Source organism: Engraulis encrasicolus, chromosome 1 (genome assembly GCF_034702125.1).
Source record: "Engraulis encrasicolus isolate BLACKSEA-1 chromosome 1, IST_EnEncr_1.0, whole genome shotgun sequence".
Taxonomy (NCBI): Eukaryota; Metazoa; Chordata; class Actinopteri; order Clupeiformes; family Engraulidae; genus Engraulis; species Engraulis encrasicolus.
Genome location: NC_085857.1, coordinates 12,655,631 through 12,674,182, shown reverse-complemented (window position 1 = coordinate 12,674,182; position 18,552 = coordinate 12,655,631). Strand labels below are relative to the sequence as shown.

General features: G+C 44.3%; 1 protein-coding gene across 1 annotated transcript; it reads left to right on the top strand.

Annotated features, from left to right (window-relative positions):
* The first annotated feature begins 6,779 nt into the window (after positions 1-6,779).
* Positions 6,780-18,283, top strand: LOC134445922 (carbohydrate sulfotransferase 4-like). Its single transcript, XM_063195084.1, has 6 exons — positions 6,780-6,817; positions 9,004-9,023; positions 15,101-15,189; positions 15,342-15,461; positions 16,471-17,040; positions 17,951-18,283. The coding sequence occupies exons 1-6, from the start codon at positions 6,780-6,782 to the stop codon at positions 18,281-18,283; spliced, it is 1,170 nt and encodes a 389-aa protein (XP_063051154.1).
* Positions 18,284-18,552: the final 269 nt, after the last annotated feature.

Below are 18,552 nucleotides of genomic sequence, written 5' to 3'. Positions count from 1 at the left end.
ATATTGTAGAACTGTACACAAAATGAGTGAAATACAGTACTATACAGTAGAACTGTACACAAAAATGATTCATCCATGGACCATTCAATTCTTATATGACACATTACATTACATCACATTACATTATATTACATTGCATTACATTGCATTTGGCAGACTCTTTAAAACCAAAGCAACCTTCAAACTAGGACAAAATCATAGCCAACATCACTAGCAGATACAAAGTGCACAGGAAATATACAGAACAAGTGCAGATGCAAAGAAGGGTTAGAGTTTTTTTTAAGTCTTAGTAAAGTACAGTACACACATACATACACACACACATACACATCATGTCAAGAGTCTGGCCTGAGGGCAGCTTAGACATTAGTCTAGTAGAAAGTCACAAGTCTTTACTTAACACATATTACACATACTATACATTTTTGCCGGTGAATCTTTGTATAGTACATGTATGGTACACATACACATTCCATGTACTGCAACATGTGAACACTGTACATGGAATGTAGCCTACATAGGCCTACTATTAAAAAATGCCCATTTCTCACCTTTTCACAACTAAGACTTGTTTAGCCATATACACTTTTTTAAAGTACCTTATACCATGTCTTGTTACAATGATTGGAAATGTGTCAGTAGTCCTTTTTCAGGCTGAAGCTTACCTGTATTGCACCGAAACATCAGTCGTCAACAGCAGTGATGCAATGGAGCAGCCTATACTGCAGAGCATGAGAATGAATGAGTCTATACTGACTGTTAGTCAGGGTTGCCAGATGAAGCTTTTCTGTAGACTTATGCCCATAGACATCAATAGGACTGGGCTGGCATAGAGGCTGGAAATCATCGGTCACACCTGGCAACGCTGCTTTGCGTGTAAATGATGCTCCTGGCAAAGGACCATTGTAGCTGCAAAGACAACCGTGACAGTTTACCTGCTTTTCTTGTTCCTGTGGCGTAGCCTACCTGTCCATGTTTGGGGCTGTCGTGCATGATCCCTGGCTCTAGGAGTACAAAACAATGCATTCTCTACATAATCCCAGAGAGAGAGAGAGAGAGAGAGAGAGAGAGAGAGAGAGAGAGAGAGAGAGAGAGAGAGAGAGAGAGAGAGAATGGGAAAATGTGTGAGTGTGTGCACGTGTGTGTGTGTGTGTGTGTTATTGCCAACTTTCAGTGTCACAGCAGGGTGAATTTGCCTTTCACCACGGGTGCATTCCAATATGCAACCTTACGTCCTCCACTTGGGCTTGTGACCTCACGTTTTGTTGATGCCCCGCCGCCTCCGTGGAGAAAACAGTTAAGTTTCCTCGCTGTCAGCCAAGCCAAAACATTTTTTTCGGGGACTATCCCTCATTTACCATTCTGTTTGAAAATGAGAAAGTGACTTTACAATTGAGCTTTTGCAAGCTATTGAAATATAATGCTGTTGTCAGTGATGTCATCACAACGTATTACTTCCTGGTACGAGGCCACAAGCACAAGTGGAGGATGCAAGGTTGCAAATTGGAATGCACACCACATCTCCTCTAGGTCGTCCTCAGACGAGCCTTCCATTGTTGTTTCCAGTCATCCCGATTCTCCATACATCTTTTCAGTTCACTGGTACTCTGGGTGCCTGCGTCCTTCTTGAGTATGTCCACAAATGTTAGTGTGGGTGGGACGTCCTCTTAAACGGCACCCACACAACGTTTCCACAGCACCAATTTTCTGGCTGGCAGTTCTTGGTGCCTTTGGCAATGTCCTGCAAGTCTCATTCTCCTTACAGCAATCTTCTCGCTCACTCTTGGAATTCTCTCGTACAGGATTTCGTTGGTTACAGATGCACTATCGCTGATGTTAAGCACTACACGCATGCATCCTGGTGTAGCACCCATCAAGGGATTTCTCTAGGGTTGGCTTCAGGGTCCAGCATTCACTGCCATAGAGGAGATTGGTCACGTGACCAATAAGAGCAATCACAGATGGAGGCCTGGCGCCCGTGCCTGGTCCGTGTGATGATGTGTGTTTGGCGCCACTCTCAGGCGGTCCACAACACTGCGGGCAGACAGACAGACAGACAGACAGACAGACAGACAGACAGAGTTTTCTACGTCTAATATTTATTTTCTTTCTTTTTTCTTTTTTTGGTATTTTTTGACTTCATTTTATGACAGGACAGTGAAGGTGGGGACAGGAAGCGAGTGGGGAGAGAGAGACACGGGGAAGGGCCGGCAAAGGATCCTGGGCCGGGAATCGAACCAGGGTCAGCCGCATGGCCTATTGTACCTATTGAGGTGGCTGCTGAAAAAAGAACGTAGCCTCTTACTGCATCAGGGGTCGCCGGCGACCCTATACACTTGCTGAACATGCTTAACTTCATCATAACAACATTGCTGTGACATTACAGAGAGCCACAGTGCTGCGCTAAGGGGTTAAAACCTAAAAAGAACCCCCTCCCCCCAAATTTGATCCAACCAGCACAGGATCAGGCACATCGCTCTAGACCAGTTACTCAATGAAGTTTCTTGTGTCGGAAGGAAAATATGGCAGGTTTCTTTTTTTTCTACTTCTGAGTCATTCTATACATATCATGTCCATGTGCTTTATTTGTCAATTCCACTAACTTACAACTTCAACCAATGATCTCTTGTACAAGATCTTATGTCATAGGCTATTCAGATTCAGTCTTCATATTAACATGTAAAAAAGTCTTTATATAAAATGTTTACAAATATTTATTCATATATAGTTATTATAATATGACAACAGTGTTACAAAGCAACACCCTATTATGTTTCATATTACATATTTAATATTTGAGCATTTGGGAATTTTGTGTGTCCCAGAAATGTTGTGTGTCTCAACCGTGCTACCCACTGAAACCCCCTCCATAAATCAGCAATGGTTTGATACAGGCAGCATGACCAACATAAAATGTCAGGGGGTTGCATGATCCTGTTAGGTTTTTGGAATATATTCACATTTTCAGAGTAAAAATAAATGACTGTGAAATGCTTCACAGGGTAGGGCTGTCCAACAGTAAAGGCATGAAGTCTATGGAGAGCACAGAACACCTGTCCTGTATACCTTGAATAGACATCGTGCCCATGTTAATTATTAAGTCTATTTTGCATAAATTGGTTATATATTTGATATATTATATTATATTATATTATATTATATTATATTATATTATATTATATTATATTATATTATATTATATTATATTTCTGTAGTTTTTTTATTTGCACTTGCAGCCTTTTTGCACTTGCGCAGTCTCTGAAGAAGACGTGACAACGTCAAAACCTTAGCCTTGGCACTTGCCCAACAAAAAAAGTATTCTTTTTTCCACATCTGAAGATGCTCCGGTGACTCTCTTCTTTGCCTGCTAATTACTAGTCCTGTTTCGTGACACACCAGATTGTGGAATTTGGTCCTTGATTAGACACTTCATATTCCCACAGTTTTAGGCCGTTTCCATTTTTGACAGAGGTGGGTGTGTTTCTCCATTGATTTGCAGTGAGTGGGGAGCACAGGTCTTTCAGAAGATGGAGGCTGTACTTGCTGTTTTCCAGTTCTGTCTGTGGCAAATTTCTGTGTCAAATCTAATCTAAGTCTAATGTTCAACCTTGAATGACCTGACCACAAACACACACACACACACTCACGTCACGCACGCACGCACGCACACACACACACACACACACACACACACACTCACGTCACGCACGCACGCACGCACACACACACACACACATCAATTTTTTGATTGATGTTTTCCTTGAGCTTGACCCCAGGGTAGAGTGGTGTATAACTTTCCTATTCTCTCTCTCTCTCTCTCTCTCTCTCTCTCTCTCTCTCTCTCTCTCTCTCTCTCTCTCTCTCTCTCTCTCTCTCTCTCTACCTCTCTCCCCTCTCTCTCTCTCTCTCTCTCTCTCTCTCTCTCTACCTCTCTCCCCTCTCCCCTCTCTCTCTCTCTCTCTCCCCTCTCTCTCTCTCTACATCTCTCTCCTCTCTCTCTCTGGGATTATGTAGAGCAGTAGTTCTCAACTGGAACAGTCTTGGGACCCACCATTTTCCACTCTCATTCGGTCGCGACCCAATTTTTTTTTAGCGACACTCGAATGACTGGTTGCACGCTACTATCTCGCATAAACATTCTGATTTTATCTATGACGACGGATGACACCAGTTCAATCGCCTATCAAAGTAAAAGTTGTAAATTGTTGCAGGAAAAGTTGGATGTTTTTTGGGGTTTTTTTAGGGAATCAATGAATTACGATTTTTTTCTTACACCACGGCTCCGCGACCCACCCATGACCCCTCCACGACCCACTTTTGGGTCGCGACCCATCAGTTGAGAAACACTGATGTAGAGAATGCATTGTTTTGTACTCCTGTCATATGTAGACCCTGGGATCAGACATGACAGCCCCAAACATGAACAGGTACGCCATAGGAGGAACAAGAAAACCAGGTAACCTGTCACGGTTGTCTTTGCAGCTACAATGTGTTCCTTTGCCATGAGCATCATTGGCTCGGAAAGCAAGGTTGCCAGGTGTGAGTGGTAATTTCCAGCCTCTATTCAGGGGTGCCAGATGAGGATGAGGCTGATGATTTCCAGCCCAAAAAATGCTCAAGACCTGCCTGGAAGCACTAAATCCCGCCCAATTCTATTGATGTCTACTAAATGGCCAAAAATTCTTTCCTGCAAAATGTCATTTTTACCCGCAGATGGCCATCCTAAGCAGCCCAATGGGACGGGAATCCGCCCAATCTGGCAACATTGCCTCTATGCCAGCCCAGTCCTATTGATGTCTATGGACATAAGTCTACAGAAAAGCTTCATCTGGCAACCCTGACTAACAGTCAGTATAGAGCTCGAAAGTCCCGCCCCTTAGTTCCGCGTTTCACGGGACCTAAGCTGACCATCTAACAACATGGTAGCGAGTAAATATCTTCTGATCTCAGTCATGATATGCGCCGGGCTACAAATATGCTGTTTAAGAGGCTAGATAACGATTATTCATGCAGAAGTATCAATGTTTTGTTCCGAGGCCGTCGGCATGAAAAATGTGAAGAAACACAGCTTGATGCTAAAACCTTTGGGGGTTCGTACGAAAAATTAAACAAAAATATCAGAAACAACATATGTGGAGCTCGTGGCACAACTCGAAGGGGTATCGAAATATCATTTTAACACCGCGATTGGATTAAATGCTACGATTTTCGGCTAAAATCGCCGCTGAGGTCCCATGAAATCGGGGGAAGTGACGTCACTTTCAAGCTCTATGGACTCATTCATTCTCATGCTCTGCAGTATAGTGTTCCATTACATCACTGCTGTTGACGACTGATGTTGCAAAACATGGAATGTTGCAGTACATGGAATGTTTATGTGTGCCATACATGTACCATACAAAGTGTACAGATTCACAGGGGAAAATGTATGGCATGTTGTCATATAAGATTTGCACTGGTACGCCACAGGGGGGAACAGGAAAAGCAGGTAACCTGTCACTGCTGTCTTTGCAGCCACAATGTCACCACCTCCAAAGGAAAGTGCATGCAATTTTAGACTGTGTGGATCACCCCTCTGTATGGGGAGTTTGAACTGAAGGTTTAGAGTTCCGACCCAAAGGAATAAACGTTACAAATGCTCCTTTATTTGCACAGCTATGTTGAACTTGCACAATTAATGCTTCCTCCTGCACTGTACAATTCTTGCAGTTTTTGCACATTGGACTGGTATTTTAATCTCCATGTCTTGATCTACCATTTTATCGCATTCTTTTATCCTCTTATTCCATATTTGTTTTTATTTTTAATTTTGAATTCTGTGTATTGGTCCCAGTCTTATGTCCTTGTGCTGTGTTGTCTGTCCTGTAGGCCTATGTTGGTTTTTATTTTTATTTATTATTATTTCAAAAAAACTCCCGCACACTGACCATTTCGCTGTTCTTTCTTTAATAAACGACGTTTCGGTGCTAGACCTTCATCAGGCAATCCGATGAAGGTCTAGCACCGAAACGTCGTTTATTAAAGAAAGAACAGCGAAATGGTCAGTGTGCGGGAGTTTTTTTGAACTATTGCTGAGTGACCCATGGTGCCATCTCCGACGCACCTGCCAGCTGAGGTGTGCGAAAAAAAGCCGAAGTTCAACGTATTTATTTTTATTTGACAGGACAATTCGAGAGGTGGACAGGAAGCGAATGGGGAGAGAGATGGGGAAGGGTCGGCAAATGACCCGGGATGGGAATCGAACCTGGGTCGGCCGCGTGGCATACCGGTTGGCCACGGCAGGGCCCTGAATGTTTTTAAATACCAGCTACAAACCTAGTCTCCCCTTGGGCAGGGGTTCCCAAACTTTTTTCCCTGTGCACCCCCTTGTACATTTCAATGTGGTTCGCGCACCCCCTGAGCGAATATTTTGGTGTGCTGATGGCCACGCAAGTATGGATTCACTGCTCATTCACTGCATATTATGCACAGTCGTTTTTGGGGGATCTTCTCTTCCAATAGTCTTGGAGTTAGGAAGACAGATGCTGAGGCACTCAAGGTTGCAATTTTTAACTTTTTTATTTGGCTACAATGCCTACGCGTTTCGGCCCTTATGGGCGTATCAAGATACTTCTCTCTCCCTTATGGCAGGCCGCGCACCCCCAGGGGTGCACGCACCCCAGTTTGGGAAACCCTGCCCTTGGGGACAAGATAAACTGAACTTGAACATGAACATGAACAATGTGTTCCTTTGGCACGAGCATCGTTGACACGGAATGCAGGGTTGCCAGATGTGACTGATGATTTCCAGCCTCTATGGCAGCTCAGTCCTATTGATGTCTATGGGCATAAGTGTACACAAAATCTTCATCTGGCAACCCTGACTAACAGTCTGTATGGACTCATTCATTCTCATGCTCTGCAGTATAGTCTGTTCCAGTGCATCACTGCTGTTGACGACTGATGTTTCGGTGCAATACAGGTAAGTTTCAGCCTGAAAAAGGACTACTGACACATTACCACTCATTGTTTAAAGATAAAAAAAAAAGATGTGGTATAAGGCATGGCTACACAAATCTTGTAAAAAAAAAAAAAGAAGAGAGAAATGGGCAATTTTTATAGTATGTGAGTGAACCCTTATACTCTCTCCATACAATGTTCACATGTTGCAGTAGGCTACATGGAATGTCCATGTGTGTCCATTACTGGACCATGTACCTTACACAAAGTGTATTCAAAAAGGACATTATATAATATGTGTCATAAGAATTGAATGGTCCATGGATGAATCATTTTATTGTGTACAGTTCGACTGTAAAGTAGGCTACTGCATGTCTTTTATCACACTTGAGATTTTCTTTTACTTCAGACATGTACAAGTTTGATCTTTTACCTGACATGTTTCGATGGTATATCTTCCGTCTTCATCAGAGGGTCACTGGAATGTTGATGTGTGGCGTGCTTTAAAATCAGCTGATGTTGTAATGGCGATGGTATATCTTCCGTCTTCATCAGAGGGTCACATGGATGGTGATGTGTGGCGTGCTTTAAAATCAGCTGATGTTGTTGTGGCGGTGTGACCTCCCCCTGTCTACTTATAGCCTCCTCACATTGGTTTTCAGCTTGCTTAAAATGTGTTTCAGTCTGCCAAGCATGTTTGACTAAAACCCCTTTTTAAGATGCATGTAAATGATAAATGACGAGCTGTTCAATTTGCAATCTAGCTTTTGCTAGATATTTGGTCCTCAAAATTCAATTGTTTTTTAATTGGCATTACGTCTTGCATTGTGTATTTCCTGATGTCTTTGAAAAAATGCAATTCATTAATATTAGAGAACTGGTCATTTTAGAAAGTTCTGTTGTCTAATACGGCATCAAAACGTTTAGAGGGACAGCTCTGAAATCATGACAGATACCTACTTTCCCCAATGCATACTCCAGCGTTGGCCTATATTTGCTGAAAGATTTTGAAAATGGATAATTGCTGATGAATGATCCTGAGTTAAAACTAAAATTTTAAAAATCTTGTTAGACATAGGCTAGGCTATGGTAAGCCGTTCTAGATTTGTTTTGATGAACAAGCCACAAATGGTGTGAAGGACTATAGGCTAACTGCTATAGCCTACTGTATAGGGCAGTCATGGATAAGCGGTTAGGGCGTCAGACGTGTAGCCTAAAGTTTGCCAGTTCGACTCCCGACCCGCCAGGTTGGGGGTAGTAATTAACCAGTGCTCTCCCCCATCCTCCTCCATGACTGAGGTACCCTGAGTATGGTACCGTCCCGCCGCACCATTGGGGGCTGCCCCCTTGCACGGGTGAGGCAGAAATGCAATTTCGGTGTGTGCAGTGTCCACTTGAGTGCTGTGTCACAATGACAATGGGCGTTGGAGTTTCCCAGGTGGGCTTTCACGGCTTTCTTTCACATATAGTCGGGGGATTCCACAGGGTCCACATGGCTTCATATGGCAAGATAACACGACGACTTGAAACATCTGCATTTATGAGTTACGATTTTGTGTGTGTGTAATAAAACAAACCTATGCATGGTGCGACCTTTTTTCATTTTTCAGTCTTACAATATTTTGGTCAGCACCCTTAAAAGGAAGAAAAAAACTGTTGGGTGACGCCTGCTCCAACCCTTATGAACTTTGAGTTACGATTTTTGCAAGTTAACACATGTTCCACAAAGCCCTGTGACAGGCTAACATGCATAGTCGCTGCACCGCAATGCACTGGCGTGAAATAGGCTAATTCTGCAAGCCTGCCAGCCAGTAGAACAGGTCATCTCATCGGAGGCTGTCACTCATCCTGTCGGCTTAAAAATAATCTGCTTGTGTTGTGCAGATGATGTCAAGTTTCAAGAAATGTATCATCAGGGGGAGGGGGGGCGGGGGCGGGGGAGGACAAAGGGGTCAGTTGTCCCGGGCCCTGGAAGATAGGGGGACCAAAATTGGGTCCTCATTATATTGAATGTATTGGGTATGGGGGCCCTATCAGATGACTTTGTCCTGGGCCCAGCCAAAGCTGTCAGTGGTACACTGAAATGTGAGAACAATCCAATGGAGTCTTTCTTCTTTTTTTACAACTTGCTTGTTTTCGCTGACCTTATCGTAGGCCTATATTCCCTATTTGTGATGAACTTTTTGTTTTGAGCCTTTGTTGAGGCAGGAAGACTGTGAGAGGAACGGATATATAGGGTAGGGTTTGGGATATGACCAAGGTGGGATTTGAACCTGCCAACTGCCTGTATGGTAGGGCTGCTCAATTATGAGAAAAATCAACATCACGATTATTTCAGTCAACATTGATATCACTATTTTTCTGACAATATTTCTTTTAAATTTTAGTGCTAAACAATTCGCAATCTTCCCTCCCTTCAGCAGTGTGAGTGGAGGGACATGCAGAAACACACAGTGGTGTTCTGCACGAGTGTTGGTTAGCAAGTCTGCTCTGTTCTTGCAATGGCTCAAGTGGAGGGGAATGTATTGCACTTATCGTAACCTACCTTTTGGCAGTGCAGAAAAATGACACAAATATTGTTTCAAATCAATTTTATGAAATTTGATATTCTTTGACAGCAATATTGATATCACGATATAAATCCGATATATTGCACAGCCCTATATGGTGCGAGTGCACTGCGTTCCACAGCACCCCTCATAGGCAGGTCAGCAGGTGGAAAAATTAGGTTTTCATCCTACCGACGTTTTCTCTGTGTATTGCTGACCAGGGGTCCGTATCTCGAAAGCGTCTTTGCTATCGTCGTTAACAAAGTCCTTCGTACGAGCGACTTAACTGCATCTTGACAGCGACGCTTACCACTAAATCCAAGGGAATGGTGTTACGTCTTAAGACGGTCTTAAGAAGGCCAGAAGGCCTATTGGAAGAGATTAAAACATGAGGCCACCTCAATTTTTGCCAAAAATTCAATATGGCTGCCGTTTTCCAAAATGACTGGTTTTCATGCATTATTTACAATACTATAAGCAGTACCCCAGCACCCCTCATCATTACCGCTTTATTTGTCTTGTCATCGACCTTTATGATATGTATTGTCTGGTAGACACTAGCCTAAGCCTAGCGAGCTAAACCCTTACGCCTGATTTACATGGGCGCTTCCAAAGCGTTACAAGCGTGGCGTTCCATTATTTTCTGTTGGGACGCGGCAGCCAGGCGAGAGGTGGTGACGTAGGGAAGCGAGGGTGGCGGGCGGTGGGCGAGCGAGGCGAGAAAGTTGAGCTTGGCTGAAAAATGTAGCGGCACCGCGAAGCGTTAACCAATGGGAGAGCTTTCAACGCCATGACGTCACGTGCGTCACCAGCACTACTGGGATATTAAAAATGGAGGCTGTTTTGATTTCGGTGGTGTCAAATCTGCCGATCGTTTTTCACAGATGGCTTTAAAATAAATGACACTTGGGTTAAGGTGACCAATATATTCGCTCCTGTTTCATCATTTTTATTTGTACATACAGTCAGGGCCGGTTATAAGCATAGGCCGGCTAGGCGGTCGCCTAGAGCGCAATGTGAAGAAGGAGCGCCGAAATGGCGCTCTCCGATGCGTAATTTTGCGATATGGAGGTTTTTTTATGAAGTCGCAATCAACAAAGCGTGGCGAAAGCGCTCCTCACGGCAAAGCGCCCCTCAGCCAATAGTAATATCGCTTTCAACTGTCTCTGGGAAGTCTGTGAACCAATAAACAGACAGTCCTGAGAAAGGGGGCGGAACGAGTGACAGCGTCCGATCTATTTTGAATTTGGAGACTCATTCGAGAGACGGAGGGCAAGCGCGAACAGCAATGCAGCTCTGCTGGGCGGAGAATTGTTATGTTCTCATTAAACCAGTCATTGCATGATGCAGGGGTTGCAGAGGCTGTTTTGGAAGTATGTGATTTAATCAGCAACCGTTTGTGATGATGGAAAGCCTAATAGTTATGAGGCTACTGTTTGGAATTAGAGGGAAAAAGAGCTTTGCTTTTGATCTGAGAAATCGCTAGTTAGCATGCTAACATTAGCCAAGTATGCCAAGCAATGAAATCCAGTAAAGTAGCTGTTAGTAGCCTACTCACTAACACCCACCTGACATCATAATACTTGCTTAGGTTGACAAGCAATGTAAAGTAAGACTGGTGCCATGTTTAAAACAAGTTTAGCTGCCATATCTCCTTCCATCCACTTGAATGAATTACCTGCTTGTTGTAAGATTAAAAAAAACATTGTTTCCAGACCAGAATGACATATAGGCCTACATTAATCATGTAACAGAACCATGCACAGCATGTTTTCATGCTGAGTGATGTAGTATTGCAGACAAGTGAGGCTATTTACTATATTTTGTATATTATGAAATTCAAAAGCGTGACAGCTTTTCTCCCTTTCTCTCACCCTGTCCCTCCAGTTCAAACACATAGATAGCCCCCTTCTCATTCTCCTACTCACAAATGCACCACTATTTCAAGTCCAGAAATGAAATTGGTTTGGAATCATATACAGCACAAATGTGTAGCTTATTAAAATTGTTCTGCTGCCATACTTTGTGATGGTGTAGGTCAGTGTTTCCCAACCAGGGGAACGTGTACCACTAGGGGTACGCGAGCACACTACAGGGGGTACTTGGAAAAATTTAATTTTAACAAATGCATGGAGCATAGTCACACTGCAATAGAAAAAGGGAGTTAGGGGGTACTCATGGCACAATGAAAAGGCTTAAGGGGTACACGAGACAAAAAAGGTTGGGAAACACTGGTGTAGGTAGTGTAGATAGGCTATCAATGCAGACCTCCTTGGTAGGCCTATTGTCTACACATGCATTTGACATGCAAATGTACTGTACCACTCTCCTGGCATTTCAATTCCATTTTACAATTCAAACACATTGATATCCTCCCTCTCATCTGGGGTTGGGGGCACCACCACCATTACATCCAAGACACCACACAGTGAAGGTACTTTCATGCGACTCAATCTGATGTGTTGGTCGGCTGTCCAAAAGAACCAGAAATCCATTTGATGCAAAACAGTTATTGTTCTTGATGCTATTTAGTTAAGCTTACTACCGGTATTACTCTTGTGTTCTGTAAGGTATAAAAAAAAAGGGGGGGGGGGGGGGCGCCAGAACTCAAACTCGCCTAGGGCGCCAAATAAGCCAGAACCGGCCCTGCATACAGTGTTTGTGATTGAAGAGAGACGGTTGTTTGACCACAGCATTTGCTAAGCTAAGCTAATTTGACCGGGAAACAGTGCTACGTCACCACGCGAGGCGAGCGAGCAGGTTGAAAGCGGGTGGAATTCACATGTATCACAGCCGTTACAGCTGAAAGCCGGGAGCAAGTTCAATTTGCAGCCACTAGGGGCATTTAGATCTCTAGACTAGGTAGACACCTCAGGATTGAGCAAGTTACTCTACTCCTCTGCCTGTATTTTGCTTGCCCTCTCTCACCTACAAATCCTGCGCTAGGCTAGGTCTTGATGATATGAAATTACGCTATGTTCTGAACACTTCCAGAATCATCTTTCTCTGGGGATATTGTTTTTGTGTTTATGTTTGTGTGTGTGAATGCGTGCATGGGGGCCGCTAGGGGGGGAAAAGTGGTACAGATTCTAAGGGCCCAAGCACTGATAGGGGCCCTTAAGGGGGCCCAAGCACTGATAGGAGCCCTTAAGGGGGCCCAAGCACTTAAGGGGGCCCAAAATTCAAATCTTTCATGGGGCCCAGCATTTCTGGCAGCGCCCCTGAATGCGTGCGTGTGTGCTTGTGTGTATGTTGCACTTTCTCACACGAACCCCCCGCGGCAGCCTACAGAGCTGGTGTGTGAATGTGGGAAAGTGTACAGTGTGTATGTGCATTTTGAAAGCACTTTGAGACAACTTTAGTTGTGATATTGCGCTATGTAAATACTGGTTGTATTGTATTGTATTGTATTGTATTGTATTGTATTGTATTGTATTTTATTGTACAGAAAGGTGAGAAGCTGTTGTGTGCTCCTGTTCACAATGATCTGGGTCAAACTCAACCAAATTTTTTCTAGCCTCTTCTGTTCTATTCTATTCTATCCTGTTCTATTCTATTCTAATCTATTCTATTAATTTCTATTCTATTCTATTCTATGTACAGAGAGGTGAGAAGCTGGCGTGCACAATGGTCCGTGTTAAGCTCAGCTACCTGATTGTGCTGGTGATAGTGCTGGTGAACCTGATCACCTTTTCACAGCTCCACCATTTCTTCACCCACCCCAGAGCAACACCATCATCACCTCCATCCTTGGCTTCTCCTCCTCCACCACCACCACCTAAATCTCCATCCACAGTAAAAAATATATATCTTCTTAATACAGTGTAAATCTTGTTATTGCAGTATAAAACATATAAATAAATAAATGTTAATACAGTATGAAATGAATAAATGGTTAATGTGTATAGATACTTAACCCCTTAATGCATGCTGTACCTCCTGAGGCACGCTGTAATAGACATTGAAAGTTACAGTAACTGCTAACGTACTACACTACTGTGACAGTGCATGGGGCCTTTAGCAATACATGACGACTTGGTCATTGCCATTCAGCTTGTCACTAGTCTACCCCTACGTCTTCGCCCACCCCAAAGCTACACCATCATCACCTCCATCCTTGGCTTCTCCTCCTCCACCACCACCGCCACCGCCACCATTTCAATCTCCATCCACAGTAATAAATAAATATATATAGGCCTTACCTGTATTATAAAATGTAGGCCTATAAGTGGTTAATGGTTTATTAAATGTGTATAGATACTTATGCCTTGTTCACACTTAGTGCGACCTATGCTAACTGAGCGACGGAAGTCATTATTTCTCTATGGAGGGGACGCAACCAGCGCAAACCACAGCAAATTCGCCAGGAGCGAAGCGAACTGAGCGACCAGAGCAAATTTTGACGATAAAAAGTAAGCTAATATTATGGCAATGAGTAAGGGTCGACCGATACAGGTTTTTTAATGGCCGATGCGATACCGATTGTTTTTCATCACCCTTGGCCGATACCCGATTTCCGATATTTGGGGCCGATATGGGTAAAAAAAGTTTCAAAAATGACAAATATTCCAGGTCTCAAGTTAAAAATAAACATTTATTTAACATTACCAATTTGAGGTAGAACTTGTAACATTTAAACACCCACTCTAACAATCAAGTAAGACAAAAATAGAGTGTCTTGGTGCTTTTAAAACAAACTGAATAACATAAAATAATAAATATTTCGTATCGGCCTAAATCACACGTGTATCGGCCGATACAGATACACTTAAAAAACACAAATATTGGCCAATATATCGGCCAGGCCTATCCTTAGTAATGAGCTATGACGCAGTTGGGTGAAAACCAATTGGAATGTTCAGAACTCCAAATGTCCCAGGCTGTCAAGCCAGAGCCGTTATGTGATTAGCTAAGTCAAACATGTCAATGTCACTCACGTCCAGAGCGAATACGGCGAATTCAAGGCGAAATTTCTTCTGCTACCTCCGCTACCAGGCAGCGTAGGTCGCTCTTGGTCTGAAGAAGGCATTAACCCTTTCATAGGCGCAGGGCTGATCTTATAACCCAGGGGCCTATGTTTGCGCCGGGCCTATGTTATAACCAGGGGCCTATGTTATAACCCAGGGGCCTATGTTATAACCCAGGGCCTATGTTATAACCCAGGGGCCTATGTTATAACCAGGGGCCTATGTTTGCGCCGGGCCTATGTTATAACCCAGGGGCCTTAACACAGGGGCCTATGTTATAACCCAGGGGGCTTAACACAGGGGCCTATGTTATAACCCAGGGGCCTATGTTTGCGCCGGACCAATGTTATAACCCAGGGGCCTATATTATAACCCAGGGGTTCCCAACAATTCCCTCTTTGGGGCCCACTTGAAATTTTCACAAATATTCAGGGCCCACGTCCGTCACGCTAACAACCACATAAAAAACATTTTTTTGATTTTTTTAGAAAATGGTTTCAGGGCCCACTTGGAATACCTTTGCGACCCAGTTTGAGAATCAGTTATAACGTAACATTTTCCAATATGTCACATAAATAAAAATGGATTAAAAGGTATACTTGACTGTCATTGCTCTGGAATATTGACTGCTCATTTTGGGCGCTGTGTGTCTTTTATCTCCATCTCCGTCCCAGGGCAAGGTCCACGTACTGCTGGTCTCCTCCTGGAGGTCCGGCTCATCCTTCCTGGGCCAGGTGTGTGTGTGTGTGTGTGTGTGGGTGTGTGTGTGCGCGAGCATGTAAATGTCATTATATGAGACAATAGTCAAATGCATTGTCAATCTGTTACACATCTGTTAGTGTGTTTGACCATAATGTGCTCTTTGTCTTCGTCTTCGTCTTTCGAGGTTTTCAATCAGCACCCGTCCGTCTTCTACCTGATGGAGCCGGCGTGGCACGTGTGGAGGAAGATGCACATGCGGGGGGCCCAGGAGCTACGCATGGCCGTGCGAGACCTTCTACGACAGGTGCTGTAATGAGACACCTGCTACGACAGGTGCTGTAGTGAGAGGCCTGCTACGACAGGTGCTGTAGTGAGAGACCTCCTACGACAGGTGCTGTAATGGCCGTGAGAGACCTGTTACGACAGGTGCTGTAATGAGAGACCTGCTACGACAGGTGCTGTAATGGCAAATGATCAGGATCGAATAGTATCGTATTGTGGGGAATCCTTACGTATCGAAAATAATTGAATCCCTGCTTTAAGAAATTGAGACCGTATCATATGGTCATGAGGCTGTGATTTACCCCCCTAATCCTAACCCTAAAGAATATATCGGCGGCGACAGAGAATCGCTAGAAGTTCCAGCAAGAGCGATACGAACGATACGAGCAATAGAAACAAGTAAATCCGTTAGAAGCAGAATGCACGCATTCCAACATTCCAATTGGCTGTGGCGGCTGTCACCGAACCGCATCATAGCTCATTTGCATCTCATTTGCATCATATTCGCCAACTACAAAACTGTCGCCCAAGTCGCTCAAATCGCTCCTTGCCGCCCCAGTCGCTTTAGTCTCTTCTCTCGCCGGCAGTGGTGGACAAAGTAAAAGTAAAAGTTAAAAAAAGAAACACAGTTTCTTTCCAACACAGGTAACTTATCTGAGTAAAAATTTGACCAATGTACTTGTCTTACGATAAGCCGATTCTGTACAGGTTGGGTTGAGTTCGTGGTGGGTCCTTGTTAGGTTTTTAATGTTCTTTAGTAATAACAAAGTCTATCTGAATAGGTAGGTAATATGGAGTAAACGGTGTAACCGCTATGTAATGCCATGTGCTACTGTTGTAATTACACCACAAAAGTACTTTCACTTTTACTTTGTCCACCACTGCTCGCCGGCGGCTCAAAACAAAGTCAATTACCTCCGACACTGGAATCGCTCATGTCACGCTTGGTGTATTTGTACGGTAATATTCTTCTACATAATTTAAATGATAAAAAAAATGAAAATGATGTTTGTATAATTTGACACGAACAGGTGCTGAAGTGTGACATGTCCATCATGAAGTCGTACATGGGCCCCCACGCCAAGACCAACCACCTGTTTTTCTGGACCCACAGTCGGGCACTCTGCTCTCCGCCCCTCTGCACCGCCAAGCAGGGGGAGTGTCACAAGAAGTGTGGCGGCAAGCCCTTGTATTCGGCCGCGGACGCCTGCAGGAAGCACTACTCGCACGTGGTGCTCAAGACGGTCCGCATCTTCGAGCTGGAGTCGCTGTATCCGCTGCTGCGCGACCCGACGCTGGACCTGCGCATCCTGCACCTGGTGAGGGATCCACGGGCCGTGTGGAGGTCGCGCAGACGCGTCAGAGCCGACCTGTTCAGAGACAGCCGGATACTACTGCAGCACCAACGCGGCCTGGTGGGAATCGAGGAGGATTACAAGGCCATGGAGACTATTTGCCGGAGTCACGTGCGGATCTACCGGACCGTGTTTCCACAAAGTCCGCTCAACGACAACGATACGCACCTACTACCACCGCTACCGAGCCACACCCGTTACAAGATGGTGCGCTACGAGGACATAGCTAACGACCCACTTGGACAGGTATGTATGGTTACATTACATTACGTCGAATTTGGCAGACGTTTATATGCAAAGCGACTTACTATGTCCACTATATTGACTACTAATTGCCGAACATGATAAAATTTACTTGTCTGTGAAAATGTATATCCCCGTGGGACAATAAAGGCTCTAATTCAGTGATTCTCAAAGTGTGGTCCGGGGACCACCGGTGGTCTGCAACAGAGCTCATGGGGTCTGCAAGGGGATTTCTACTTTTCCAAGATAAGTTAGCAGTAGGCTATATTTGTAACATTATTACATAACTTAATCAAAATTAGCAGTGTCAAATTAGCACCCATTAACACATTGACTAGTCCTCGACTCCCAGTCAGATTCATCAATTTTTGTCATATTTTGAACAGCCACCGAATATTTTGCCTTAGAATTACAGACACATGTTACGGCTTATTCGGAAGCTGAGCATCCCAGCTTTCTACATGCGAAAATGGCATGCTTCTATCTTCTTCCATTCTGAAGTTATTTAACTTTAATTGAGGGTTAAAGGAGTCATCCGGTGTGAAATGGCTTACGTTGTGTTAAAACGTGGTGCTGAGCCCTAACTTTCGCCACATTCCTCGCCTCCATAGATCCCCTACATTCCGAAGTCCGAGCGCTATTCAGAATTCCAAGAGCTAGGTGAATTTAGCTTCTGCTATGATGGACCGGCACCTGTTTAGCCATCATTATAAATTTCTACTTTCCACCCAATTACTCAAAGGCTCAAAGTTGCTCAGTACTTCATTTCGCAGAGTTATGGAGTTTTTGACATGACAGGTGACATTTTTGAGGGGACAAAGTGTTCCTCAGTCTGATAACATTTGAGTAACTCTGCTCTAATCAATCAATCAATCAATCAATCAATCAATCAATCAATCAATCAATCAACCAGGTGGAGGACATCTACCGCTTTGTGGGGCTGAACATGACGAAGGAGCTTCACAGCTGGGTCCACCTCTCCACGCACCGCAGGAGTTCTTCTCGCGGTGCGTTCGGGTCCGACTCGAGGGACATGAAGTACGTGGCACAGGTGTGGAGGAGCTCGCTGCCTCATGGGGAGGTGCAGAGGGTGCAGGAGGCCTGCAGGGAGGCCATGGCCTTGTTAGGGTACCGCGCCGTGGACAGTGACAAAGACCAGAGGCAGCTCGGACAAGACGTGCTGCTGCCTCTTGAACACAAGAACTTGACACTCCCCGAATCTGAGAAGCAAGAGCAAATCCTTTGAGGGCTATTTTACACCAAGAGGTATTGAACCTCTGCAACGTGGGCCCTGCCGTGGCCAACTGGTAGGGCACTCACCTTAAGTCTCATTATTTGTTTATAGATTACCACCATGTTCAAAAGCAAACGTGTTTCGGCTTACCAGGTACGAGGTACCACGCACTGATGAAGGCTTGATAGCCGAAACGCGTTTGCTTTTGGACATGGTGGTAATCTATAAATAAATAATAAGACTTGGTTTGTGAGTGCGGATTTTTCTTCTTTCCGTGGATA